The sequence below is a fragment of the Ailuropoda melanoleuca genome, chromosome 16 (genome assembly GCF_002007445.2).
Source record: "Ailuropoda melanoleuca isolate Jingjing chromosome 16, ASM200744v2, whole genome shotgun sequence".
In the NCBI taxonomy this organism is placed as follows: Eukaryota; Metazoa; Chordata; class Mammalia; order Carnivora; family Ursidae; genus Ailuropoda; species Ailuropoda melanoleuca.
The window spans coordinates 82,519,696-82,546,907 of NC_048233.1; the positions used below are offsets into that span (position 1 = coordinate 82,519,696).

The 27,212-nt window shown below is 40.8% G+C and overlaps 2 protein-coding genes across 6 annotated transcripts in view; both read left to right on the forward strand.

Annotated features, from left to right (window-relative positions):
- Positions 1-12,728, forward strand: part of LOC100480700 (solute carrier family 22 member 9) — a 29,451-nt gene extending 16,723 nt beyond the window's left edge. Inside the window, exons 6-10 of one of the 2 annotated variants that reach the window (XM_002925351.4) lie at positions 3,984-4,099; positions 5,098-5,312; positions 6,653-6,761; positions 10,140-10,343; positions 12,560-12,728. In XM_002925351.4, coding sequence (XP_002925397.1) covers positions 3,984-4,099; positions 5,098-5,312; positions 6,653-6,761; positions 10,140-10,343; positions 12,560-12,620 — 705 coding nt within the window. In that variant the 3' untranslated portion in view covers positions 12,621-12,728. Of the gene's footprint in view, positions 1-3,860; positions 4,100-5,097; positions 5,313-6,652; positions 6,762-10,139; positions 10,344-12,559 lie in introns of those variants that run through there. The other variant, XM_034646063.1, reaches the window with a different exon arrangement.
- Positions 12,729-18,154: 5,426 nt separating this feature from the next.
- On the forward strand, positions 18,155-25,179 carry LOC117796778 (solute carrier family 22 member 9-like). Of its 4 annotated transcripts, XM_034646208.1 has the most exons (4): positions 18,155-18,564; positions 22,852-22,960; positions 24,157-24,304; positions 24,419-25,179. In XM_034646208.1, exons 1-4 carry the CDS (start codon positions 18,465-18,467, stop codon positions 24,440-24,442), a joined length of 381 nt encoding a protein of 126 aa, XP_034502099.1. In that variant the 5' UTR covers positions 18,155-18,464; the 3' UTR covers positions 24,443-25,179. The 4 variants fall into 4 exon arrangements, 2 of the variants coding, with proteins under 2 accessions (XP_034502099.1, XP_034502098.1); XR_004621438.1 differs by having other exon boundaries at positions 18,155-18,912; positions 22,756-22,960; positions 24,157-25,179; XM_034646207.1 differs by having other exon boundaries at positions 24,157-25,179.
- The last annotated feature ends 2,033 nt before the right edge of the window (positions 25,180-27,212 follow it).

Here is a 27,212-nt window from a genome sequence, read left to right on the forward strand (position 1 = left end):
TTTCTTTTTTAATTTCTTTTTTTAAATTTTTTATAATAATATTTTTATTATATTATGTTAGTCACCATACAGTACATCCCTAGTTTTTGATGTAAAGTTCCATGATTCATTACTTGCGTATAACACCCAGTGCACCATGCAATACATGCCCTCCTTAATACCCATCACCAGCCTATCCCATTCTCCCACCCCCCTCCCCTCTGAAGCCCTCAGTTTGTTTCTCAGAGTCCATAGTCTCTCATGGTCTTTTTTTAATTTAAATTCAATTAGCTAACATATAGTACATCATTAGTTTCAGATGTAGTCAATAATTTATCAGTTGCGTATAACAACCAGTGCTTGCTTTTTCTTTCTTTTATTGAGGACTATTTGACACACAACGTTACATTAGTTTCAGGTATACAACATAGTGAATCAACAACTCTATACATTATGCTATGTTCACGAGTGTAGCTACCGTCCCCACACAATGCTAGTACACCACCATTGACTATATTCCCCATGTTGTAGTTTTCTACTTCATGACTTATTCATTCCATAACTGGAAACCTATACCTCCCACTCCCCTTCTTCCATTTTGCCCATCCCCCCACCTCTCACTCCTCTGACAACCACCAGTTTTTTCTCTGTATTTATTGATCTGTTTCTCTTTTTGTTTTGTTATTTAGATTTCACATGTAAGTGAAAGTGTATGGTATTTGTCTTTGTCTGACTTATTTCACTTAGCACAATATCCTCTAGGTCCATCCAGATTGCCACAATGGCAAGATCTCATTCTTCTTTTATGGCTGAGTAATATCCCATTATATATATACATCATATACATACATATATTATACACATACCACATCTTCCTTATCCATTCATCTATCAGTGGATATTATGTTGCTTCCATGTCATGGCTATTGTAAATAATGCTACAATAAACATAGGGGTGCATATCCTTTTGAATTAGTGTTTTTGTTTTCTTTGGATAAATATCTAGTAGTAGAATTACTGGATCCTATGGTATTTCTACTTTTAATTTTTTTAAAAAGATTTATTTATTTATTTATTTATTTATTTGAGAGAGAGAGAGAGAGTGCACGTGAATGAGAGCAGGGGCAGAGGGAGAGGGAGGGAAATCTCAAGCAGACTCCCTGCTGAACATGGAGCCAAATGTGGGGCTTAATCCCAGGACTCTGAAATCATGATCTGAACTGAAATCAGGAGTCGGATGCTCTACTGACTGAGTCACCCAGGTGCCCTTCTATTTTTAATTTGTGAGGAACCTCTATGCTGTTTTCTGCACCAATTTACATTCCCACTAACAGTGTTATATCCTCTTATTGAACTCCTTTTACCATTAGGTCATGCTCTTCTCTGTCTCTTGGTACGTCTTTGTTTTTAAGTCTGTTTTGTTTGATATAAGTATTGCTACCCCAGCTTTTTTTTTTTTTCTTCCATTTCCATGGAATATCTTTTCCGTCCTTTCACTTTCATGTGTATGCTTCTTTAGGTCTGAAGTGAGTCTCTAGTAAGCAACATATGGATGGGCCTTTTTAAAATTTTTTCCTTAATCCATTCTGCCATCCTCTGTCTTTTGATTGGAGCATTTAGATCATTTACATTTAAAGTAATTATCGATAGGTATGTACTTATTGCCATTTTGTTCATTGTTTTCTGGTTGTTTTGTAGTCCTTCTCTGTTCCTTTCTCCTTCTTTGGTTCTCTTTCCTTGTAATAGATGACTTTTTTAATGTGCTTGGCTTTCTTTCTCTTTATTTTTTGTGTATCTATTACAGGTTTTTGGTTTATGGTTTTTGTGAGGTTCGTGTATAACACCTAAAGATACAGTAGTCTGTATTAAGTTGATGATCACTTACGTTTGAACACATTCTAAAAGAACTTCATTTTTATTTACCTCTCCACATTTTATGTACATATTGCTGTATTTTACATCTAATTACCGTGTGAGCCCCCGTAACTAATTCTTTACATACAATTGATTTTACTACTTTTATCTTTTAACCTTCACACTAACTTCGTAAGTGATTGCTCCACTGCCTTTACTGTATGTTTGTTTTTACTCATGAAATTTTTTTCCTTCCAGAATTTTCTCACCTCTATGGCCTTTCCTTTTCCACTTAAAGAAGTCCCTTTAACATATATCAGAAGGCCAGTTTAATGGTGATGAACTTTTTAAAAAAAGATTAATTAATTAATTTTGGAGAGAGAGAGTGCGTGCACATGTGCAGGGGAGGGCAGAAGGAGAGGAAGGGAGAATTTTTTTTTTAAAGGTTTTATTTATTTATTTGACAGAGATAGAGACAGCCAGCGAGAGAGGGAACACAAGCAGGGGGAGTGGGAGAGGAAGAAGCAGGCTCACAGCGGAGGAGACTGATGTGGGGCTCGATCCCATAACGCCGGGATCACGCCCTGAGCCGAAGGCAGATGCTTAACCGCTGTGCCACCCAGGCGCCCCAGAAGGGAGAATCTTAAGCAGACTCTGCACTGAGCCTCACACAGGGCTCGATCTCATGACCCTGAGATCATGACCTGAGCTGAAACCAAGAGCCAGACACTTAACTGACTGTGCCACCCAGGTGCCCCTAGTGCTGATGAACTTTTAAAGCTTTGTTTGTCTGGGAAACTTGAATATAGGCCTCCTCTTCCTTGAATAATAATTTTAGCAGGTAGGGGGAGCTCCTTGAGTTCCCATAAATGACCTGGTATCACCTCGCTAAATTCCTCTGGAAATGCAACTCACATCCCTGCTTACCAAGAATGAATGGCCAGTGTGAAATAACCTCAGCATCTCCCAAATGTTCCCCTGATATTGGATGTGATTTGAGGCCAGTCTCATAGGCATGGGAGACCTCCTCTGGCCCGTATTTAAGGTAGCCTTGGAGCCCGTTCTTAGAATACTGCCCATAACAATGGCCCCTGGTCATGGGTTTCTGGTGTTAGTTTTAGGAAGGAGATGCTATCTTGACTCTTCTCTTCCAAAAAAAATAAGTCCAGCATTTTGCTGCTTGAGCAAGCTCTGCACCTGTAAAGGACATTGGTGATCTGGTAGGTCCTCACTTAGGTGACCTTACATTTCTCTGAAGTCCCTTCCTCATGGAATTTTTCCAATGGACTTCATGGTGTTGTTTCATTTGTAGAGGTGGGATGAGAATTAAGTCAATATTATTGGAATAATTAATAAGTATCTGAGGTGTGCTGGATATAACTCCATCTGCGTATTTATGACCTCATGTATGGCTAGAAGGTCTTCATGAAAAAGGTGCTATTATTTTTCTCTATGTATTTCTTCTCCCTCTCCATCTCCTCCTCCCCCACCTTCCTCCTCTTCCTCCTCCTCCTCCTTCTTCTATGACGGGGAAATTGGGGTTTAGAAATAATCACCATCCGCAAGGTATGCGCCTAGCATGTTGCAGGACCATTAAGTAACTCCAGATTGTAACCAACTTGGACATAAATTATTCCACATCAAGATCCCACCCTGGGTTATCTTCAGATTGAATTCTAGGCATCTCCATGGAGGCACAATATGCCAGGATTTCCCTCAAAAAGATTGAATGAAGAGCCAAAATAAAGGCTCTCAGGAGATGTCTTTTGTCCTGAGATGAACAGTTTCTTTGCAAAGGACGGCCGGCTGGGAACCAAGCTTAGCTGCCGGGTCTCTCTAGCATAAATGGGGCTTTGGACCTGAATCCAAGTAACTCACGTTTGATTCCCTTCCTGACCTGAATATCGAACATACACACCCTTTCTGATGCCCTGCAGCCCACTCAGATCTTGTGTTTAAAAAGTCCTTGCTGCTACATAATTTTCCTGAGGCTCCTTTATCTCCCTAATTCACCTTTCACATGTCAGGGCATTTTTGCTGTCTCGATTTGCTACTAACTATGACAGCAAGTGGTCTAGCGCATCCTCCGTGGGGACCTCCCAGTGCGCACATCACGTGACAACAGTTTCTTGTGGCGGTTGCTGTTGAAGGTTTTGAGAGCCGTCATGCAGGAGGAGCTGGAGGCAGCACAGAAAAAACCTTCCGTGCCTGACTTGTTCCGCACACCCGTCCTGCGCGGAAGGATCTGCTTACTGTCCTTTGTGAGGTAGGCTTCACACCGTGCGTGAAGAATATTAAAATCGTGGAGACATGAATCTATTCCTGTCAAAGGATACACCGTGTTGTAGGGACAGATTTGGAGACGCAACATGAGGAATCCAGAAAGATAATTGCGTTTTTTTTCATTACAGAAAGACTGACCCAGAACTAATTGTGCAATGAGTTTTGTTTATTATGTCACCTTACCAGGCTCAGCACCAGGAAATGGAGGCTGTGAACTTCAATCACAGTAGATATTTTCTCTTTAAGTTTCTTGTTTGTTTCCACTTCAATTGAGATAAAATTACAAACAGTTGGGATGCCTGACTGGTTCAGTCAGACGGGCATGTGACTCTTGATCTCAGGGTTGTGAGTTCCAGCCCCACATTGGGTGTGGAGATCACGTAAATAAATTTAAAAAAAATTTTTTTTAAGCGCACCAACGTATATAGCTTGATGAATATTTACATATGTAAATATGCAACCATCACCCAAATCAGGGTATAGAAAAAACTCTAAAACCCTAGATGGCCTCAGTATATTCTTTTTTTTTTTTTTTAAAGATTTTATTTATTTGAGAGAGAAATCGAGAGAGAGAGAGGGAGGGAGCACAAACAGGGTAAGGGGCAGAGGGAGAAGCAGACTCCCTGCTGAGCATGGAGCCTGATGCAGGCTCGATCCCGATCCTGGGACTCCAGGATCATGACCTGAGCTGAAGGCAGATGCTTAACTGACTGAGCCACCCAGGCGCCCCCCTCATTATGTATTCTTAAGAACAATACCCCCCACCCACCAAAGAAAGGTAACCATTATGACCTCCATCATTATGCAATATTTAGTGACAGTTTTTAAATCATCACCAGGTAGAATATTCCACAAAACAGATCACGCCTATTGTACTTGAACACCAACCACTGGCTGCCTGTCTGACGATATTTATGATTGTCGTTTAGAGCAGCTAGGATCTAAATGTAATGACATGTATCCTTCTTTTGTTCACTGCAGATTTGCAACCTACATGCCTTTTTATGGCCTGCTTCTCCACCTCCAGCACATTGGGAACAATGTTTTCTTGTTCCAGTTTCTCTTTAACATGGTCAACCTCCCCGCCAATTATGTTGCACTTTTGGCACTGAATCATATGGGCCGTCGAGTAAGCCAGATGATTTTCGTGTCCTTACTTGGAATCTCCATTCTGACCACCACATTTCTGCCTGAAGGTGAGAAAAGAGCACAGGTTGAAAAAAAGGAAATATCTCAGGGACTCGGGGACTGGACTCACACAAGGAAAGTAAGAATATGGTTCTAATGATTCCCCAAAACTGATCTGAAGATTTAGGACAGATTTTACCACTAAGCAGCTGGGAAAGAGTCCAAGCTTAGTAAAAGCTTGTTCAGCTATAGGGCTTTGCTCATCACATCTGAGAAGTACCTCGTGCTGTTTCTTCCTAAAAGTTTGTCTAGGAGAGCAATTGATCACTTGCCCTTTTGGCTTTGCCCCACCGCACTTGTAAATGACAGTATTGTGTCCAATATATATTAATTGCATCTCACCTGAGAACACAATACCGTCATTTCCTCGGTCCATTTGCTTTCTTATTACTACACCTTCAGGGACAATTTACTCCTGATGTCTACATATATTCTTGTATTAGGTCACCATAACTGGAATTGTGGTTTAGGGAAGACTTTTTGATTTCCAGAAAATAAAACTATCTTGTCTTCAAGCAGAAAAGTATGCAATAGGAACAAGGAGTGAAGGAGTTAAAGCCTCTCTTAGAATCAGTTTTACTAAATTAAATGATCCTACGTAATGAAGAGGTTGTCCCGTGCTTCGCTTAACTCCCAGCATAGCTGTGTCTCTTACAGTATCCCAGATTGGTAGCTCTGCCCTCATCTTGGATGTCAGAAATGATGCATGTTTTCTCCTTTACCACAGAGCGTACCCCAATGTTGCAACGCTCTCGTGAGATTTTTTTTTTTAATTATTGGGTAGAAAACTGACTCTGAGATTTCCTTCAGAGGTTTCCGAAGTCCAACAAGGTCTTTATTCTTAGATCTTCAAATATTACTCTAGATCAAGCTACTGTCCAGCTTACCCAAAACCTAAGACAACAGTTTTATTACTCTCTGCCACAGTACTAGCCCCACGTCAATATCGTGTACGCACCCAGGTTTTAAACTTCTCAAGGGCATCAGTGAGTTACAGCCCCCGGTAACTGTTCATATGGAGTCCTACTTTATACATGAAAAGCAGAGGAGACACTGGACAAAATAAATGAAAGCAAACTCAAGTTCCCCTCTTCGCCTGCGGCAAACCTCTGCTGTATAAGGGAGAGGTAATAAAATGACTCGGGTTTTTTATTCTCTGTTAAGTTGTAACATACAGGTAAGTCACATTTCTCAGCTACTCGTCACTACACTGTTCTCTGCCTCTGTGCATGTTCTCTACAATGTTAACACATGCAAACATCTCCAATTCTTCTTTTTCACCTGTATTTTGGCGGATGGTGATTCCTTTAGCTCTGATTTCCTGAGTCCCACTGGTCTTCCTTTCCAGAAATGCAGACCCTGCGTGTTACTTTGTCCGCTTTGGGAGTAGGACTTTGTTCTGCAGCGATCATGTGTTCTTCTGCCCATGGAAATGAGCTAATCCCTACCATAATCAGGTATGAATCGCATGGAAGCTCTAGGAGGGTCAAAACAGACCTTTCCCAGCTAATTAACACTCACAGTGGGAGGAACACTGAGGAGTTATATCAAAAGCACCAATTATAATAGTATTAATAGTAACAAAAATTAGAGCCAGATTTATTAAAATCTGACTTTGGCAAGGCACTGTGTTATTTTTTAACATATCACCTCACATAATCTACAGAACCACTCAATGGTAGGTGCTAGGGATAAGAGTATTTTTTTAAATAACGAAAGTATGTCTTTTTTTTTTAATTTAATTTTATTATATTATGTTAATCACCATACAGTACATCCCCAGATTCCGATGTAAAGTTTGATGCTTCATTAGTTGCATATAACACCCAGTGCACCATGAAATACGTGCCCTCCTTACTACCCATCACCAGTCTATCCCCTTCCCCCACCCCCTCCCCTCTGAAGTCTTCAGTTTGTTTCTCATAGTCCATAGTCTCTCATGTTTCATTCCCCCTTCTGATTACCCCCCTTTTCTTTATCCCTTTCTTCCCCTACCGATCATCCTAGTTCTTATGTTCCATAGATGAGAGAAATCATATGATAATTGTCTTTCTCTGCTTGACTTATTTCACTTAGCATTATCTCCTCCAGTGCCGTCCATGTTGCAGCAAATGTTGAGAATTCGTTCTTTCTGATAGCTGAGTAATATTCCATTGTATATATGGACCACAGCTTCTTAATCCAGTCATCTGTTGAAGGGCATCTCGGCTCCTTCCATGATTTGGCTATTGTGGACAATGCAGCTATGAACATTGGGGTGCATATGGCCCTTCTCTTTACTACGTCTGTATCTTTGGGGTAAACACCCAGTAGTGCAATGGCTGGGTCATAGGGTAGTTCAATTTTTAACTTTTTAAGGGACCTCCACACTGTTTTCCAGAGTGGCTGTACCAACTTGCATTCCCACCAACAATGTAGGAGGGATCCCCTTTCTCCACATCCTCTCCAACAATTGTTGTTTCTTGCCTTGTCTATCTTTGCCATTCTAACTGGCGTAAGGTGGTATCTCAGTGTGGTTTTGATTTGAATTTCCCTGATGGCTAATGATTTTGAACATTTTTTCATGTGTCTGTTAGCCATTTGTATGTCTTCATTGGAAAAGTGTCTGTTCATATCTTCTGCCCATTTTATGATTTGTTTATTTGTTTCTCGTGTATTGAGTTTGAGAAGTTCTTTGTAGATCTTGGATACCAGTCCTTTATCTGTGGTGTCCTTTGCAAATATATTCTCCCATTCCGTGGGCTGTCTCTTAGTTTTTTTGACTGTTTCCTTGGCTGTGCAGAAGCTCTTTATCCTGATAAAGTCCCATAAGTTCATTTTATCTTTTATTTCTCTTGCCTTTGGAGATGTGTCGTGAAAAAGGTTGCTCTGGCCGATGTCATAGAAGTTGTTGCCTATGTTCTCCTCTAGAATTTTGATGGATTCCTGTCTCACATTGAGGTCTTTCATCCATTTGGAGTTTATTTTTGTGTATGGTGTGAGAGAGTGGTCAAGTTTCATTCTTTTGCATGTAGCTGTCCAATTTTCCCAGCACCATTTATTGAAGAGACTGTCTTTTTTCCACCGGATGTTTTTTCCTGCTTTATCAAAGATTAGTTGCCCAAAGAGCCGAGGGTCCATTTCTGGGTTCTCTATTCTGTTCCATTGGTCGATGTGTCTGTTTTTGTGCCAGTACCATGCTGTCTTTGTGATCACAGCTTTGTAGTACAGCTCGAAATCCGGCATTGTGATGCCCCCAGCTTTGTTTTTCCTTTTCAACAGTTCCTTGGAGATTCGGGGCCTTTTCTGGTTCCATACAAATTTAAGGACTATTTGTTCCAGTTCTTTGAAAAATGTCCTCGGTATTTTGATCGGGATAGCATTGAAAGTGTAGATTGCTCTGGGTAGTATGGACATTTTAACTATGTTAATTCTTCCAATCCATGAGCATGGAATATTTTTCCATCTTTTTATGTCTTCCTCAATATCTTTCAAAAGTGATCTATAGTTTCTAGGATATAGGTCCTTTACGTCTCTGGTTAAGTTAATTCCAAGGTAACGTATGGTTTTTGGTGTTATTGTAAATGGGATGGATTCCCTAATTTCTCTTTCTTCAGTCTCGTTATTCGTGTATAGAAATGCAACTGATTTCTGGGCATTGATTTTGTATCCTGCCACCTTACTGAATTGTTCTATAACTTCTAATAGTTTGGGAGTGGATTCCTTTGGGTTTTCCATATAGAGTATCATGTCATCTGCAAAGAGAGACAGTTTGACTTCTTCTTTGCCGATTTGGATACCTTTGATCCCTTTTTGTCTTCTGATTGCTGTTGCAAGGACTTCTAGTACTATGTTGAATAATAGTGGCGAGAGTGGGCATCCTTGTCGTGTTCCTGATCTTAAGGGAAAGGCTTCCAGCTTTTCCCCATTGAGAATAATGCTTGCAGTAGGCTTTTCATAGATGGCTTTTATGAGATTGAGAAATGTACCCTCTATTCCTACACTCTGAAGGGTTTTAATCAGGAAAGGATGCTGTATTTTGTCAAATGCTTTTTCTGCATCAATTGAGAGGATCATATGGTTCTTGAGTCTTTTCTTGTTGATATGATGTATCACATTGATTGATTTGCGAGTGTTGAACCATGCTTGCATCCCAGGTATGAATCCCACTTGGTCATGATGGATAATCCTTTTAATGTACTGTTGGATTCTATTAGCAAGGATCTTGTTGAGGATTTTGGCATCCATATTCATTAGAGAAATCGGTCTGTAATTCTCCTTTTTGAGGGGGTCTTTGCCTGGTTTGGGGATCAAGGTAATATTAGCCTCATAGAATGAGTTTGGTAGCTTTCCTTCTGTTTCTATTTTTTGAAATAGCTTTAGGAGAATAGGTATTATTTCTTCTTTGAATGTTTGGTAGAATTCCCCAGGAAAACCGTCTGGGCCTGGAGTTTTATTATTTGGAAGGTTGTTTATCACTGACTCAATTTCTTCATAGTTAATTGGCCTATTTAAGAAATCTATTTCTTCCTGTTTCAGTCTTGGTAGTTTATAGGTTTCCAGGAAGGCCTCCATCTCTTCCAGATTGTTTAGTTTTTTGGCATATAGCTGTTGATAAAAGTTTCTAATAATCCTTGCAATTTCAATGGTGCTGGTAAGTATGTCTTAATGCACTTGTGCACTTGAAAGAAATTGCCAGCAAATAAGAGAGCACATTTGAAATGTAAGAGTATATGGTCAACCTTCATGGATCTAAACACTGTTGTGATATCTCCCATAATCGAAGAAAAATAATAAATCACAAATTACCTGTGTGGATTTAGACCAAATTATTTTTGTATTGTTTGCACTCCAAGGGCAACAGCTGCAGGAATCCTGGGAATCGCTGCTAATACTGGGGCAGCCCTGGCCCCGCTCTTGATGATTCTAACCGTGTATTCTCCCCACCTGCCCTGGATCATGTATGGCGTCTTCCCCATCCTCTCTGGCCTTGCTGTTCTCCTCCTTCCTGAAACCCGGAATCAGCCTCTGCCTGACTTCATCCAGGATGTGGAAAAGGAGTGAGTAAACCCTCTGATGAAGAAAGCAAGACACCATTCCCCTGGGAAAGATTAATGAATTTTTAAAATTTTTTATTTATTCATTTGAGAGAGAGAGAGCAAGAGAGCATCAGCAGGGGGAGAGGCAGAGGGAGAGGGAAAAGCGGACTTCCCGCCCAGCCGGAAACCGGACGTGGGGCTCGATCCCAGGACTCTGAGATGATGACCGGAGCTGAAAGCAGACGTCCAGCCATCTGAGCCACCCAGGCGCCCNCCCCTTTTTTTTTTTTTTTTTTTTTTTTGTGAGCTATATGCCCAATGTGGGGCTTGAACTCATGACCCAAGACCAAGTCGCCCTCCCTATGGATGGAGCCACCCACCGCCCCTCCCAGGGAAAGATTTAGACCTAGACATAGGCTACGTGGTCAGGGCATGGTTTAGCTACAGCCTCACCTCTCCTCCCACCGACCTCAGACTCCCCCGCGTCTCCCTAGGTCACACAAACCGGCTCGCCCAGCCCTCATCAGGTTAGTGAAAAAAATAGGTGCCTTCATGTGACAAACACACCCTGGAGGTATTTCACAGACACATCCAGACCCAGACACCAGACTGTCACCCCTCAGATCCCGGCAGCCCCCAGCTGGGGGAGTGCAGTAAGTTCCCCAGAGTGGCGGAGGACTTCCCTGGTCACTGAAGGATCTGAACGGGATCAGGGAGTCGACAGGAGCCCCTCCCCCAGATGGCAGTGTGTCTCATCTGCCTTCATCTCGGTCATCATCCTGGAGTCCTGGGATCGATGCACAATGCAGTCCCTTTGGGCTGCCTCTGAGATCCAGACCGGCTGGTTCCCACTGGGAATGCAACTGCTGAGAAAAGAGGGAAAGGAGGAGTAAATATAGGTTGGTTGGTTTTACACAGAACAGGAAATTTTATTATCTTGAATCCTCGTGCATTCAAACAAATAGCAAGCTTAATCAAGAGGAGGCAGAGGGAAACCTCACATAGTGAGGTGGATTTCTGGGCAGGTTTAAAACCTTTAAGGTTGAGGGCATCATTGTTCAGTCTTTTTTCAGATGGAGGGCTTCCCTTTTACTTGGCATTTTCACTTTAACAGTCGTTATGTTATGAAGTTCAACCAAAGTCTTTCACCTGTAAGGTTAAATGGAAACCAGAGAGTGAGAGAAACAATTTCTCCAGTATATTAAGAGTGTTAGAAAGAGTTTGTTTTCTTGTTCTTTCATATACATGGTAATATCTAACTTTGAAATTTTCTTCTGGACATCTTAATTTTTGAGTTTTTAAAAATGGTAAGACCATGAATTTTCTTGATTTGTAGATCAATGGTAGGTGCTAGATGACCAAGATACATGTACAAACAAGATCTCAGATGCTCTCGAAAACATATTTTGTGATATAGCACACATGATACACATTTCTTTTTGGGTTTGCTTAACCTTTTGGGATGCTGAAGAATGCCCAATTTAAAATATAGGTATTTGGGGGCGCCTGGGTGGCTCAGTCACTAAGCGTCTGCCTTCGGCTCAGGGCGTGATCCCAGAATCCTGGGATCGAGCCCCACATCAGGCTCCTCTGCTGGGAGCCTGCTTCTTCCTCTCCCACTCCCCCTGCTTGTGTTCCCTCTCTCGCTGGCTGTCTCTCTCTCTGTCGAATAAATAAATAAAATTTAAAAAAATAATAAAATATAGGTACTTTGGGGGCATGGAGACTACTCCAGAAAAAAAGGAAGGAAGGAAGGAAGGAAGAAAGGAAGGAAGGAAGGAAGGAAGGAAGGAAGGGTGCCTGGGTGGCTCAATCAGTTAAACATCCACTCCTGATCTCAGCTCAGGTCTTGATCTCAGGGTCATGAGTTCAAGCTCCACATTGGGCTCCATGTTGGGCATGGAGCCTAGTCAAAAAGAAAAGAAAGAAAGAAAGAAAATATAGGCATTTTTAAATGATTAAGAATTGGAAAGAATTTTTAAACTTTTTTGTACCGCCTTTGCCTCTTCCAAATCCTTTGGCATCCAGATCCCTTGACCTCCAAACATGAGAGTGAGAGTTGAAACTATGGAAGCTGCCTTCCCAAAACTAACTCAAATCCTTGGGGCAGGGGTTATGGTTTTTATCAAAACTGATGGGTCAAGAATCAGTTTTCTCTAAAGAGTGCGGGACGCAGATGCCGATTTGATGTCCTCTCATTTTTGTGCTTGTTTGCTGGTCTCATTGTATTTTACCAGGAGAGAAGGTCTAAGAAAAGCAAAGAAAGAAGATACCTTCATGAAAGTGACCCAGTTTTAAGGAGTTCCAGGAACTAACTGCTAATCAAAGAGCAAGATGGAGGAAGGAAAATCAGGATCATCCCCAGATATTAGAAAGATCTGTAAAATAAATAAAATAAAAAGATATAATGGAATCATGGATCTTATTCACAATTGCAGTACTAAGTAATATATATATATATATATATATATATATATATATATAAATATCTACAATTAATCATAATGAGAAGTTTGAGAAAAGCCATAATACTTGAAAACATTTTTTTATTCTCGAAGTCTCTTTGACGTACAATGTTATATTAGTTTCAGGTGTACCACATAGTGATTTGACAATTTTATACATTAAAAGTCCTAATATTTTAAAAGGAATCAGCCAGTAAAATATGTGTAAAATTGTAGACCTCTAGCATGTTTTTGGATAGAAAGGTAGAATAGTATTAAAAAACTTTGATTCTGCCCCAATTAATTGGTAGAGTAATTGATGGAGTAATTACAATGGAAAACTCCATTCTTTTGGGACAACTTGAAAAAGAGTGCCACATGTATCTACAAATTAATGATAGACAAAATGATTCAGAAAAATGAGGTTCATGGGGGGAGTGTGGGGCAGGTTTTTGGGGCAGCATATGCTAGAATGAGAGACAATGGGTCTAAAACACGAAGAGCAGATGTATTTACAAATCCAAATAAGTCCAGAATGATACGGTTGGGGCGCCTGGGTGGCGCAGTTGTGAAGCATCTGCCTTCAGCTCAGGGCGTGATCCCAGCGTTATGGGATCAAGCCCCGCATCAGGTTCCTCTGCTGGGAGCCTGCTTCTTCCTCTCCCACTCCCCCTTTGTGTTCCCTCTCTCTCTGGCTGTCTCTCTCTGTCAAATAAATAAATAAAATCTTAAAAAAAAAAAGAATGATATGGTAGCATGTTGGGCACTTGAAGTTTGATAATTAGGGCATCATAAATCAGTGGTAGAAATAAATAATTACATAATAAGTACCATTTACTGACTATAAATAAATGCCTAATAATTTAACTTCATTCTCTGAACCAAAAAAAAAAATACTTCATGTGATTGAAAAGATATATAGAACAATTAAACCATGTTATTCAATATGAAACCTGGCTATAAAATCTTGGAATTACAAAACTGTTCTGAATAGTAAAGCAAATGCCAGAAATGTAAGTAGAGACAGATTGGACTAAATGCTCATTTAAAACCTCTGTTGGACCAGCCCTAGAGAAATAGGAGAAATCTAGACTAATATTCATAAAAATGATTAAAGCTGTTAACTTCTAATGGTGTACCTTTATGAGATTTTTATTTGCTTTTTTTATAAGTCTCTGTATTCTAAGTTTAAAAAGGATAATGCAACATTTTTTTAATGATTTTTTATTATATTATGTTAGTCACCATACAGTACATCCCTGGCTTCTGATGCAAATGCAACATTTTAAAACATGATAAGGAATCATCAAAAATAAATTGCAGGGCACCTGGGTAGCCCAGTTAGTTAAGCATCCGACTCTTGATTTCAGCTCAGGTTATGATCTCAGGGTTGTGAGATTGAGCCTTGCGTCAGGCTCTGAGCTAGGCGTGGAGCCTGCTTAAGATTCTCCCTCTCCTTCTGCCCCTTCTCTACTCTAAAAAATTGCAAAAGCCAAATTAAAAATTTTCAAAATGGCCCTATATTAATATGTATATCTAATAAACATTCATGAAAAGAATACATAATTCAATATTAAATAGTCAAAAGACAGGAGCATATAATTTTCAAAAGAAAAGTCTCATAATAATGCAAAACTGTACAAAACCACTGGAATTTAAAGACATTCAAACCAAAATAAAATACCAACTTTTATTTTCCAAAAGAGCAAAGATTTGTAAATAGAAGTTTGTTATTAATGGCAGAATTATAGCATAACACATGCTATAGAACTGCTTAAAACATTGAATGGTGTCATTATAAAGAGCTCTAAAAATCTTTAATTCAGCAATCATTTATTCAGCATATAACAGTTATGAAGCAGTCGCTGGTAACCTGGGCTACAAAGAGGAAATGAGGGGTGCCTGGATGGCTCAGGACGGTAAGTGTCAGACTCTTGGTTTTGGCTCCGATGGTGATCTTAGGGCCCTGAGATCGAACCCAGCATGGGGCTTCACGATGGGCATGGTGCCTGCTTAAGATTCTCTCTCCCTCTGTCCCTCCCCCCTCAAAAAAAAAAAGACAAGATCATGACATCAAAAATATAAAAGAGGAAGGGTGAAGGGAAGGAAACTTGATAAGTAAATGAAGATAAATTGCTATCAACAGAAAAAGGATTATTTTATGAGATGTTTTATGTGGACTTTGCGGTAACCACAGCACAAAAATCTAGAGCGGAGACCCAAAGCATAAATAAAAGGGGAGACTGAGCAAATCGCCATGGAAAACCGCGAACTTACTAAAGTAGACAAAAACAAGAAAAAGAAACATGGGAGAAACAAAATAACCAGAAAGCAAAAGATGAAATGGCAGTAGTAAATTCTTACCTATTGATAATTACCTTAGATGAAATGGATTGAACTCACAAATCAAAAGGCACAGAGTGGCTGAATGGATTTAAAAGAATAATACCCAAATGTATACTGGCTGCAAGAGCGGAAGTGTGGAAGATGATGCTCCGAGCAAGTGGAAAGCAGAAGGCAGGTGTAGCCACGGTTATATCAAACAAAATAGAATTCAAGCCAAAAAGGTAAAAAAAAAGACCCACAAAATGCTATTATATGATATCAAAGGGATCAATACATCAAGAAGATATAATAATCATAAATATATATGCTTCCAACACCTAAGCATTGAAATACATGAAGCAATTAATAACGGATCTTAAGGGAGAAACAGACAATAATACAGTAACTATAGATTTCAATAACCCACTATCAGCAATAGACGGATCAACCAGACAGAAAATCAACAAGAAAATATTGGAATTGAACCGTACTCTACAACAAATGGACTGAGTAGACTAGAACATTCCACCGAACAGCAGCATAATACGTCCCCTTCATCCAACATTCAAAAATGTGTAGTCTCATACTTCTCTCATTTCTTTAAAATGTTGAATAGTTAAATGTTTAGATAGAAACAAAGCAATTAAAAATTTCATGGTTTAAATCCCTCAAACAAGTCAGACCCCACCTTCACTCCATTGCCGGAACTAGACGCATGCCGGTGCCCTTGTAGAAACAAGTTTTAAAACACCCTGGTGAGGGTGACTCAGGGTGTGGACATGGGCTTCTGGGACTCAGACAACTACTCTAGCTATCTCAGTTTTGTGCCAATTAAACACTAGTCTGAACCTAGACAAACCCACTCAGCATCGGTTCCTTGAATCCTTTCTCTTTGCATATCTAATGCAATAGCCCGAATTCCTTTATTCCTTGAGTGATCAGTAATCCTGTTTGCCTAATTATTTGCCTAGTAATTAATAACATCCCCTTTTGATGTCAAAAGTATCCCACTGAGCGGGGTGCCTGGGTGGCACAGCGGTTAAGCGTCTGCCTTTGGCTCAGGGCGTGATCCCGGCGTTCTGGGATCGAGCCCCACATCAGGCTCCTCCGCTATGAGCCTGCTTCTTCCTCTCCCACTCCTCCTGCTTGTGTTCCCTCTCTCGCTGACTGCCTCTGTCTCTGTCAAATAAATAAATAAAATCTTAAAAAAAAAAAGTATCCCACTGAGGATGAAAATTTTATGGTCACTCTACATATTCCTGACTGGAAAGAGACTTCATCTCGGAGGTTGGAGAAAGGAAATCATTGGTGATGCATTCAAGCCTTTTGATGATGATTAAAAATTTTATTATGAACCCCGATCAGAGACATTGACCTTGAGTCATATACAATATCATCCAGATTATTATTTGCCACACCCCCTTTAGGATCATAGAAGCAATAAATAATTGGGTAAAGAGAAGAAAATAATGAGCCATGCTCACTGTCACAGACTAGAAACAGTTTACTGGAGACTGCATAATGTCTGTCACAACAGCCCTTCCCTATTCCTACACAATATTAAAAGGACCCTCAAGATGTCAGTTCTTCCCAACTTCAACTATAAACCCAACGCATCAAAATCAAAATCTACGCCAATTATTTTGTAAATATCAACACTAATTCTAAGGTTTATACGGAGAGGCAAAAGAGATTCCTCAAAAAGTTAAAAATAAAACTACCATATGATCCAAATATTCTACTTCTGGGTATATAGCCGAAGGAAACAAAAACACGATAAATGGATGAAAGGATAAAGAAGTTGAATGGAATACCATTCAGCCGGAAAAAAAGGAAACCCCGCCATTTACCACAATGTAAATGGACATTGAGAGCATTATGTTAAGTGAAATAAGTCAAACAGGGAAAGACCAATACTGTATGATCTCACTTAATGTGGGCTCTAAACAAAACTAAACAAAACAGAAAAGCACCCATAGAAAAAGAAATCAGATTTGTGGTTATTAGATGTGGGGCAGTGGGGGGGATTGGATGGAGGTGGTCAAAGGGAACAATTTCCTGTTATAAGATAAATAAGTACTGGGGATACGTAAGTACAACAGGATGACTGTAGTTAACGCTGCTATATGATATATTTGAAAGTTGCTAAGAAAATAGATCTTAAATGTTCTCAACACAAGAAAATTTTTTTCTTTTTGTATCTGTATGAAATGATTGCTGTTAACTAAATTTATTGTGGCAATCATTTCACAATATATGAAATTCAAGTCTTTATGCTATATACCTTAAACTTATACAGTGCTGTTTGTCAATTAAATCTCAATAAAACTAGGAAAAAAATATGCACCGATCATCATAGTACCTAAATATCTTAAGCAAATACTAACAAATACAAAGGGAGAAGAAGACAGCAATACCATAATAGCAGGGGGTTAAAATACCCCATTTTCAACAATGGATTGATCATCCAGATTGAAAATCAATAAAGAAATATTGAACTTAGAGTATACTTTATACAAAATGGACCTAAGTATTTTATAGACATATGGAGAACATTCCATCAACAGCAGCAGAAAACACATTCTTCTCAAGCACATACGGAATGCTCTCCAGCATAGATCACATGTTAGGACACAAAACAAGTATGAGAAGATCGAATTCATATCAAGTATCTTTTCCGACCACAGTGGTGTGAGACTAGAAATCAGTAACAGAAGGAAACTGTTTGCATCAGCTTAGCCCCTAGCTTGCGGGGTCCCAGAGACCCCAGTACAGATATGGATCGGCTGTGTGCCAGCCACTGTACAGACTTTGTCCTGTGCTAAATGCATCTCTTCATACAAGGAGTATTTACTATGGGCTAAAATTCCATTATTGCAGCTTATTTCTTATTTGGTTTCAACTGGTGTCAAAGGTCTCCTGGTAACAGATTGGGGAAGAAACTTTTTTTTTTAAAGATTTTATTTATTTATTCGAAAGAGACAGAGACAGCCAGTGAGAGAGGGAGCACAAGCAGGGGGAGTGGGAGAGGAAGAAGCAGGCTCATAGCGGAGGAGCCTGATGTGGGGCTTCCCAGATTGCCGGGATCAAGCCCTGAGCCTAAGGCAGACGCCTAACCGCTGTGCCACCCAGGCGCCCCGGGGAAGAAACTTTTTATACTCAGTATCTCTATGAACAGGAGGGTTGCTTCTGGGAAGATTGGCTGCTGATTCACTGTTGATTCTTTAAAGTTTCAAGCGTCAAATTTTACTGGATAAAACATTACCTAAATTCCAAAGCCTGCCCTTTCTTCACACTTATTTTTTGCCAAAGGCTGTTATTATTCCCATAATCTAACTTGTACCTGTTCCCCAGGTTGGGGAGGTTACTTCTCATGCGATGTTTCCCCCAGCTCGCCTTCCTCATTTCCTGCTCACTGCAGTTCTTGGCTGGACTTTCTATCATGACCGTTTTTGCAAACAGTGTTATGCTCGGTAAGTCAACACTTTTGGCCTTGTACACTTTCCAAGCCTTGACTCTGACTTTGACATCCCGCCTTTGTTTGAACTTCCAGTCCTGTTTGTGTTTTTGTGTGGTTTTTTTTTTTTTTTTTCAGTTGTAGAACGGACAGTGCCCCGATTCCAAGCCCTGGGAATGACTCCGGTAATCTGTGTCAGTATTTTCGGACATTTAAACTTACGAGGTCTGGCTTTTGCCATTCAAGGCTGGTGTACTTTTCAGCTGGTGGTTTCTGTGACATTATTTGTCATCTTTCTGTCTTTAAGGAATGAACTCTGTCTTAGTCTTAGAGGACCCTGGGATGAAAGATGCATGGAGCCAGGGTATGTGGATTCTGTTTTGTTCTTGGTCAACACTAGAGCGTTAGCTTTACTAATCTGTGTGATTTGAGAAGCCAAACGGACAGGGTTGCCAGGTAATATCTCTGGACACTAAATTAAATTTGAATTTCAGGCAAACAATAATTTTTTATAATAATATCTCAAATGTTTCATGGCACATAGTCACTCTGAAAATTTTTCTTTGTTTGTGTGACATTTCTACTTGTTTGAGGTTCCGTATTTTTATGTGCTACCTGGATAAAATACAGGATGTCCCATTAAATTCAAATTTCTGATACATAACAAATGATATTTTATTATAAGTATGTCCAAAGTATTGCATAGAACATTGTTATACTAAATTTGAATACAAATTAATCTGGGCACACTGTACTTACATTTGCTAAAATTGGCACCTCCCCCAAATAAAAGGGGAACCAATATAACTCCAAGTCTGTACTCCAGGCAGTGAAGGTGCACTGCACGGAGGGGGTCATCCTCATATTTTCCTAGTTATGGTACAAGAAAAAGAAGATTAAATGTTTTCTGGTACAACTGAACAGCAATGGGTATTAGATGGGAGAGGAAAGGCATCTATCTGCAGGGGAAGAAAATTTCCTTCTACTCTTTTAGGTTCTATGGATAGCCTAAGAATTAAACTGACATATGATAGATGAGCAGGAGAAATACATACAAATTCATTTCATATTTTTACAAGTGCACGGGAGTCTTCAGAAGGAAAATGAAAAAAAGAAAAAATTAAGGAAAAAAAGAGAGAAAAGAAGAAGAAAGCGAAAAAAAAAAAGAAGAAGAAGAAAAAAGGGAAATGAAAATGCAAAGAAGCCATTAGCCCTAAAGGCTTATATACCTTTTTCACACACACACACACACACACGCACACATGCACACACACATAAACAAACAGTAAATTGTAAGGGATGAGACAAAACAAAGGGCCTGGGACTGGGGGCAGCAATTTGTGAGACAGCGAGTAGAAAATGTATGGGAAAACTAAGGGGAAAAGTTATTTTATTATGACTTATTTTATTAAGTTTGTACAGGTCCTTTTCAGCATCAACTCCCAGTCTCTACTGATAAGAATGTTCTTCTTTTTCTAACACAGAAAGGACATCTTTGTCATGGGAAATTTCATGACCTACTTTGAGGTAGAAAGAGGGAGGTTGGAGCTCTTCCTGCATCTGCTGTTTCTCACGTGCCTTCAGCTCAAAATAATCAATAAGCCAGAGCAGCATATTTGGGGTGGTGTGTTCTGAGGGCCTCTACATCTCAAGACATAGAATACGTGAAAAATGGGCACATGAGAATTGGCTGCACCTCTGTCTTCTTTGATCAGGTGGGTGACAGAGTCTGCTCTGTGGCTGATGATCGCCAAAGAACCTGAGGAGGGCTTAAAGAAACTTAGAAAAGCTGCACACAGGAATGGAAGGTAGAATGCTGGTGATGCCCTGGCCATGGGCATGAGGAGGAAGAGAGCTGGATATGGGTTATGGGAAGACATAACCTGATGTCTATATTAGTTATTATCCATAAGGGGAATGGAAGGTCTTCCTTGGACCTTCACAGGTCTTCCAAGCTCACTTTACTGGTTCTCAATGGGTGTCAACATCGTGTGGGTTAATGTTAGAAGGGAATACTCTGTTGCTGAAAGTATTGAACACACATCTGGCTCAATGGAGGCAGGAAGCACTGAGTATTAACAATTCTAAAGAGTGTATATTGGTCTCACTATGTGTAAGAAAAAGTAATAAAAACTAATCCATGCCTTTCCAACTAATGTTATGGCAGCCATTTTTTCAGAACAGTAAAGCCAGTAGAAGGAAGAATTAGTGACTGCATAGAAGAGAGCATAAGAGGGTTCCCTATTTGTTCATTCATCCACACACTCTCGTTTATGGTATATGTAGTGAGTGTCTACCTGTGGCAGGTTTTGTTCTATCTCTGGAAATATGTAATATTCCATAATTCACATATATCACATCTTCTTTATTCATTCATTTATCGATGGACACTTGGGCTGCTTCTATACCTTGCCTGTTGTAAATAATGCTTCAATGAGCATAGGAGTGCATATATCTTTTGAAATTACTGTTTTTGTTTTCTTTGGGTAAATACCCAGTAGGTGGAATTACTGGAGCATACGGTATTTCTATTTTTAATTTTTTGAGGAAACTTCACACTGTCTCCCACAGTGGTTGCACTGATTGACATTCCCACCAAGAGTGCATGGAGTTCTGTTTTCTCTACGTCCTCGCCAACACTTGTTATTTCTTATCTTTTTGATGCTAGCCTTTCTGACAGGTGTGAGCTGATATCTCACTGTGATTTTGATTTGCATTTCCCCAGTGACGAGTGGTGTTGAGCATCTTGTCATGTGTCTTTTGGCCATCTGGATGTCTTCTTTGGAGAAATGTCTGTTCATGTTTTCTGCCCATTTTTAATTGGATTATTTGGGGGCTTTTTTGATGTTGAGTTGTATGAGTTCTTTATATATTTTCCCAACACCATTTATTGAAAAGACTATCTTTTCCCCACTGTATATTCTTGCTTCATCTGTCATAGATGAATTCACCAGACAAGCATGGGTTTATTTCTAGTTCTCTATTCTGTTCTATTGATCTATGTGTCTATTTTTGTGCTATACTGTTTTGATTACTATATCTTTGTACTATATCTTGAAATCCGAGATTGTGATATCTCCAGCTTTGTTCTTCTTTCTCAAGATTGCTTTGGCTATTCGGGGTCGTTTGTGGTTCCATACAAATTTTAGGATTATTTGTTCTAGTTCTGTGAAAAATGGTTGGTGTTTTGACAGGGATTGCATTGAATCTGTGGATTGCTTTGGGTAGTACGGACATTTTAACAATATTAATTCTTCCAATCTGTGAGCATGATACATCTTTCCATTTGTTTATGTCATCTTCAATTTCTTTCATCAATGTCCTGTAGATTTCAGAGTATAAGCTTTTCACTTCCTTTGTTAAATTTATTCCAAGGTATTTTATTCTTTTTGGTACAATTGTAAATGGGTTGTTTTTAAATAACTCCTTCTGCGACTTCATTATTAGTGCACAGAAATGCAGCAGATGTTAGCTGTGAATTTGTTTGCTGAGAGTGTTTATCGTGAAAGAATGTTGAATTCTGTCAAGTGTTTCTGCATCTACTGAGATGATCATATGGTTTTTATCTTTCACTTTGTTAAAGTGATGCATCATGCTGATTGATTTGGCGATATGAAAGCATTCTCGCATCCCTTCTTATTCATCTTTTTAGTGACAAGGAAGTTGAGGCTTAGAGATGTCCTGTTACTTTCCTCAAGGTATATACCTAGCATGTTATAGAGCCATCATATGAGGCCGGGTTATAAAATCTGGGTGTAAATCATACTACACCTAGCTCTCCCCTGATCTCATTCTCAGATTTAATTCTAGCCATCTCATTCATGGAGCACAGCATGCCAAGATTTCTCTGCAAGTGGTAGACCCAAGAACCAAAATATAGGCTCTAGGGAAATTATCCTCTTTCCCGAAATGAACTTTTTTTTAAATTTTTTTACTAAAAGCAGCTAACTGAGAGCCAAGCCCAGTTGTCACGCCCATCTGATAAAAATGAAGCATTGGACCATATCCTAGTTACTCTTCATTTGGACCCATCCCGATCTAAATCTCTAGCCTATACACCCATTCTGAGGCCCTGCAGCCCACCTGAGTCTCACGTTAAAATGTCATTGTCACTACATAATTTCCCTCAGTCCCCTCTAACCCCCCAATTCACCTTTCATAGCACTTTCACACTTATCAATGCATGTTTAATGGCTGTATTTTGCAGGATACAGAAAAATAAGCCATCTGTCTTATCCTCCATTATGGACCTCATGATGCCTACCTTTTGTGAAAACTGAGTGATTTCTTCCTGTTGTTGAAGGTTGTGAGATGCAGAAGGACCTGGAGGCAGCAAAGATAAAACCTTCCATGTGTGACTCGGTTCACGCATTCAACCTGCATAAAGGAATCTGTGCCCTGTCCTCTGTGAGGTAGGCTTTGCAGGAATGTTCAAATACTGGGGATATTTTTCTGTCTGTTATTTCAGAGGATACAACACGCTCTAGAGACAGATTTGAAATAAAATGTGAGGAAGCCGCAAAGATAATTGCTGTTTGGAGGGAGCAAACAGGTTATGAAAAGACCAACACAAAACAAATTGCATAATGAGGAGTTTTATCACATGGCCCTATGAGACTCATCACCGGAGATGATGCTGAGATCTTCAATCAAGGACAGACCTTGCTTTAAGTTCCTTCCCTTGTTCATTTTCATTTCAACTGAGGTACAATTATAAACAGTAAAGTGCAGCTCAATTAATATTTCCATATGTGACTACATAACCATCGCCCAGAGGAAAATATCGGAAAAAACTCTAAAACTCTAGAAGGTCCCATTATGTATCCTGCACCACAAAACTCCCCACCCCTCCAATAAGCTTATCAACAATTATAACCTCCATGATCATACCATTATTTTATGATAACTTTTAAATCATTACCTTGCAAAGAAAGTGTGTTTAAAATGTACCCAGAGATTAGTTTTAATCAGGTATGGCAAGACAGGCACTCTTGGAAATGATTGTCATGAAGGAAGTTTATACCCACAGATCCCTAGAAAGAGAAGGCATGACAGTCCAGACAGGGCCACGTGGAGAGCACCAGGGTCATTCAGGAAGCAGAGAGGTGAATGCGTGGCCCGGCATCTTTACTGCAGTTTTGGTGGGAACACAAGAGGGTAGGTCCCCCAGTAAGGTTAGGACTGAATGGTTTGAAGAATTCTGATGGGCTCTGGGCTAAAGTGGTGGTCCCCAGTTGTCCAGTACCTTGTCCTGGGGTTTTAGAGAGGGGGAATATTGACATAGTGTGTGAGCTTGGTAAAGGAGATGGTTGGAGCGTGGGCTCGGGGTGGGTGGTTTGTGTATCAAAGATGGACTTACAAGGGGGTCTTTTGCTCTCTATGAATTAGCCAACCCTGGGAGAGGCAGTCTCTCCAGGATCAAGACTGAAAATGGCAGAGTTTCAAAAATACAGAAAATAAGAAAACACAATCAATGTGAATACGCTGCAAAGCAGACCATGCCTTTATATGTTAACACCCACCGCGGCTTCCTAGCTCAAATTACCGTTTTTTAGGACAGAGCATCTAAACCTTATGACATCTGTCTTTCCTCTTTTGTTTACCACAGACTCGCAACTGCCGTACTCTCTTATGGCCTGACTCTCCACCTCCGGCACGTGCGGGAAATTATTTGCCTGTTCCAGATTCTCTCTGGCTTCGTCAACCTTCCAGGCAACTGGGCTGGATTTTTGGCAATGAATCACCTGGGCCGACGAGTGAGCCAGATGATTTTTATGTTCCTGCTGGGAATCTCCATTCTAGCCATCACATTTGTGCCCTGAGGTGAGAAGAGAGCACGGGGTAGAAAATAGATTCTCGGCATTCCGCAGGGATTGCACGGACCACCAATCTGAAGCCAGAAGGGAAGCGAGGATGGTGTTCCAAGGATTTCCCGAAACCAGTCAGGGGGTGAGCACAGTTTCTGCTGTTACGTTGCCAGGACGAGAAACCCAGGTGAGCAAAGGTCAGCTTAGCTCTATGATTGACTTCAACACATCTTGGAAGTGTCTGGAAACTGATGCCACCTCTTGCCGGTGGGTTCTCCATGACAGTAATTGATCACTTGTATTTTGGCCGGTAACACTTTATATAGAAAGTGTGGAGGGTCTGGAGCTTGTCATTGGATCCCACGGGAGAACACAATACTGTCTTTCTCGGTTTGGGCTCTATTTTGTTACTATAGCTTCAGCGAACATTTACTCTCTGGTAAGGCACTCAGGTGCCTTCTCTCAGGTCGCGGTAACTGCCGCTCTGGTTTAGGGATGTCATCCTGACAGCAAGAAAATAAAAATTCCTTGTCTTCAAGGAGAGGAGTCCACGGTAGGAACAAGGCATTAAGCCATTAAGAGGCTCTCTTCGATCTCTTTAACTAAATGAAATGATTTTATATATAACGAATGGGGCGACCAGGGTGGTTCACAGGCTCCACCTAACTCCCAGCACAGCTGTGCATTTTACAGGACCCCAGATCTGGGCTCCGCATCTCATACTGAACGTCAGCAATGATGCAAGTTTGCTGTCTTACAACAGAGCCCACTCCAGTGTTGTAACGGGGAGAGCGAGCTGCGGGGAGAGACAGAGGGAGAGGGAGAGGGAGAATCTTAAGCAGGCTCCACGTCCAGCACGGAGCCTGTTGTGGGGCTCGATCTCAAGACCTTGCGATCGTGACCTGAGCTGAAATCAAGAGTCAGACACTCAACTGACTGTGTCACTCAGGCTCCTAGGATTTGCTATTTTATTATTACCTTCTGCAGTACTAGTCCCATGTCAACATGGCATAAGCACCTAGGGTTTAAACTCTGGAAGACACGGAGGAGTTTTCCACACTCAGTCACGGCTCACAGGGCAGCCCTGCGTTCTACACGAAGGGCAGACGAGACACTCGACTGAATCAATGAAAGCAGCTCCTGCTGGCCTCAGTTTCCCCTCTCTTCTTTTTTGGCAAATCTGATACACAAGAAAAGTGGATGAAAAAACTCAGACCCTTTTATTCACCCCCGGCCAGATTACGTATCAGTCCCGCTTCTCAGCAGACTAGCCACTGCCTGCGCTCTGCCTCTGTGCACTTTCTCTACAGTCAGTGTATTTTAGAAGCGCAAAAGCATCTCCCAAACAAGGCCTTTTTCACTTGTAATTTGACGGATTCTGATTCTTTCAGCTCAGATGTTTTGAGTCTCACTGTCTTCTTCTCTCCAGCAACGCAGACTCTGCGAGGGGTTTCGGGAGCTTTGGGAGGGGAGATTCTCCTGCCGCTGTCACCACTGTTTCCACACATGGAAGTGAACTCATCCCCGCCACAATCAGTAAGAATCTCTTGATGCTTTTTCAGGATCGAAACAGACATTTCCCAGTGAATGGACACTTATGGGGAGAAGAGAACCAAGATGAGTTGGTTGTCAAAAGCATCAATTATAATAGTAACAATAATAAGAAAACTGATACCTAAATTTTACTGAAAGCTGAGTTTTCGCCAGGCACTGGATTAAGTCATTTAATGTAACATTCTTGTGTGAGCTTCTGAATCACACCAAGGGTAGATGCTATGGTTAATGGCATTTTTTTAACCATCAAATTGCGTCTTAATGCACGATTGAACTTGAAAAAAAAATTGTTAGCCAATAAGAGAGGTTTCCAAAGCAAGAGGATGTCATCAACCTCCCATGTGTCTAAACACGTTGATGTGCCACCTCCCATAACGAAAGCAAAATAATAAACCACAAATTATACGTGTGGACAGTCACTATATATTTTATATTATTGTTTGCACTCCAAGAGCAACAGCCACAGGAATCTTGGGAACTGCTGCAGATTTGGAGCAGCCCTGGCCCCCCTCTTGATGAACCTAACTGTATATTCTCCCCACCTGCCCTTGATCGTGTAGGGAGTCTTCCCCATCCTCCCTGGTCTTGTTGTTCTCCTCCTTCCTGAAACCAGGAATCAGCCTCTGCCTGACTTCATCCAGGATGTGGAAAAGGAGTGAGTAAACCCTCTGGCCATCCCTTAGGGGAGCTGTGTGCTCTAGGTCTCTGATGAGGAAGGCAAGGCATGGGTTGAACCCAACATCCCCCAGGCTCAGACCGAGACTATTCCATGTGGCCGATGCCTTTGGTTTAGCTGCAGCCCCATCTCTCCTGACACTGACCTCAGACTCCCCCACAGCTCCTTAGGTCACACAGACTACGTCTTCCCAGCCTGCACAGTAAGGTTAGTGGTGAAGACGCCAAAATTGGGTGCCTTAGGGTGACAAACACACCTTGAAGGTATTTCACGAACACTCACAGATCCAAACACTGGACTGTCATCCCTCAGACCCTGGCAGCCTCCAGCCTGGAGAATGCAGTCAGCTCTCTGGAACAGCTGATTCCTGTGGGCCTGTATTAATCTGATTCTGATTTTCCAGAGGAAAAAAAAACCAGTAGAATGTGTACATATTCAGAGAGACTTTTATTTTAAGGAATTGGCTCATGAGATTGTGGAGGCTGGCACGTTTGAAATCTGTGAACGGGCAGCAGCTGGGAGACCCCGCCCCGCTTTCCACTCTTCCCAAACACTCAACTTCTTTCCTCTCTCTCTCACTATCTCTTCCAGAGAACCTCTAGTTTTCCCTGGGGACTTTAGGTTTTG

What these genes read in the sequence shown, in the direction of transcription:
- LOC117796778 (XM_034646207.1), top strand. Translation starts at nt 18,465, where the DNA reads ATGCGATGTTTCCCCCAGCTCGCCTTCCTCATTTCCTGCTCACTGCAG. An exon ending in TGCAAACAGTGTTATGCTCG is followed by an intron (nt 18,565 to 22,851) that starts GTAAGTCAACAC and finishes CTGTTGTTGAAG; the next exon opens with GTTGTGAGATGCAGAAGGAC. An exon ending in TGTGCCCTGTCCTCTGTGAG is followed by an intron (nt 22,961 to 24,156) that starts GTAGGCTTTGCA and finishes TGTTTACCACAG; the next exon opens with ACTCGCAACTGCCGTACTCT.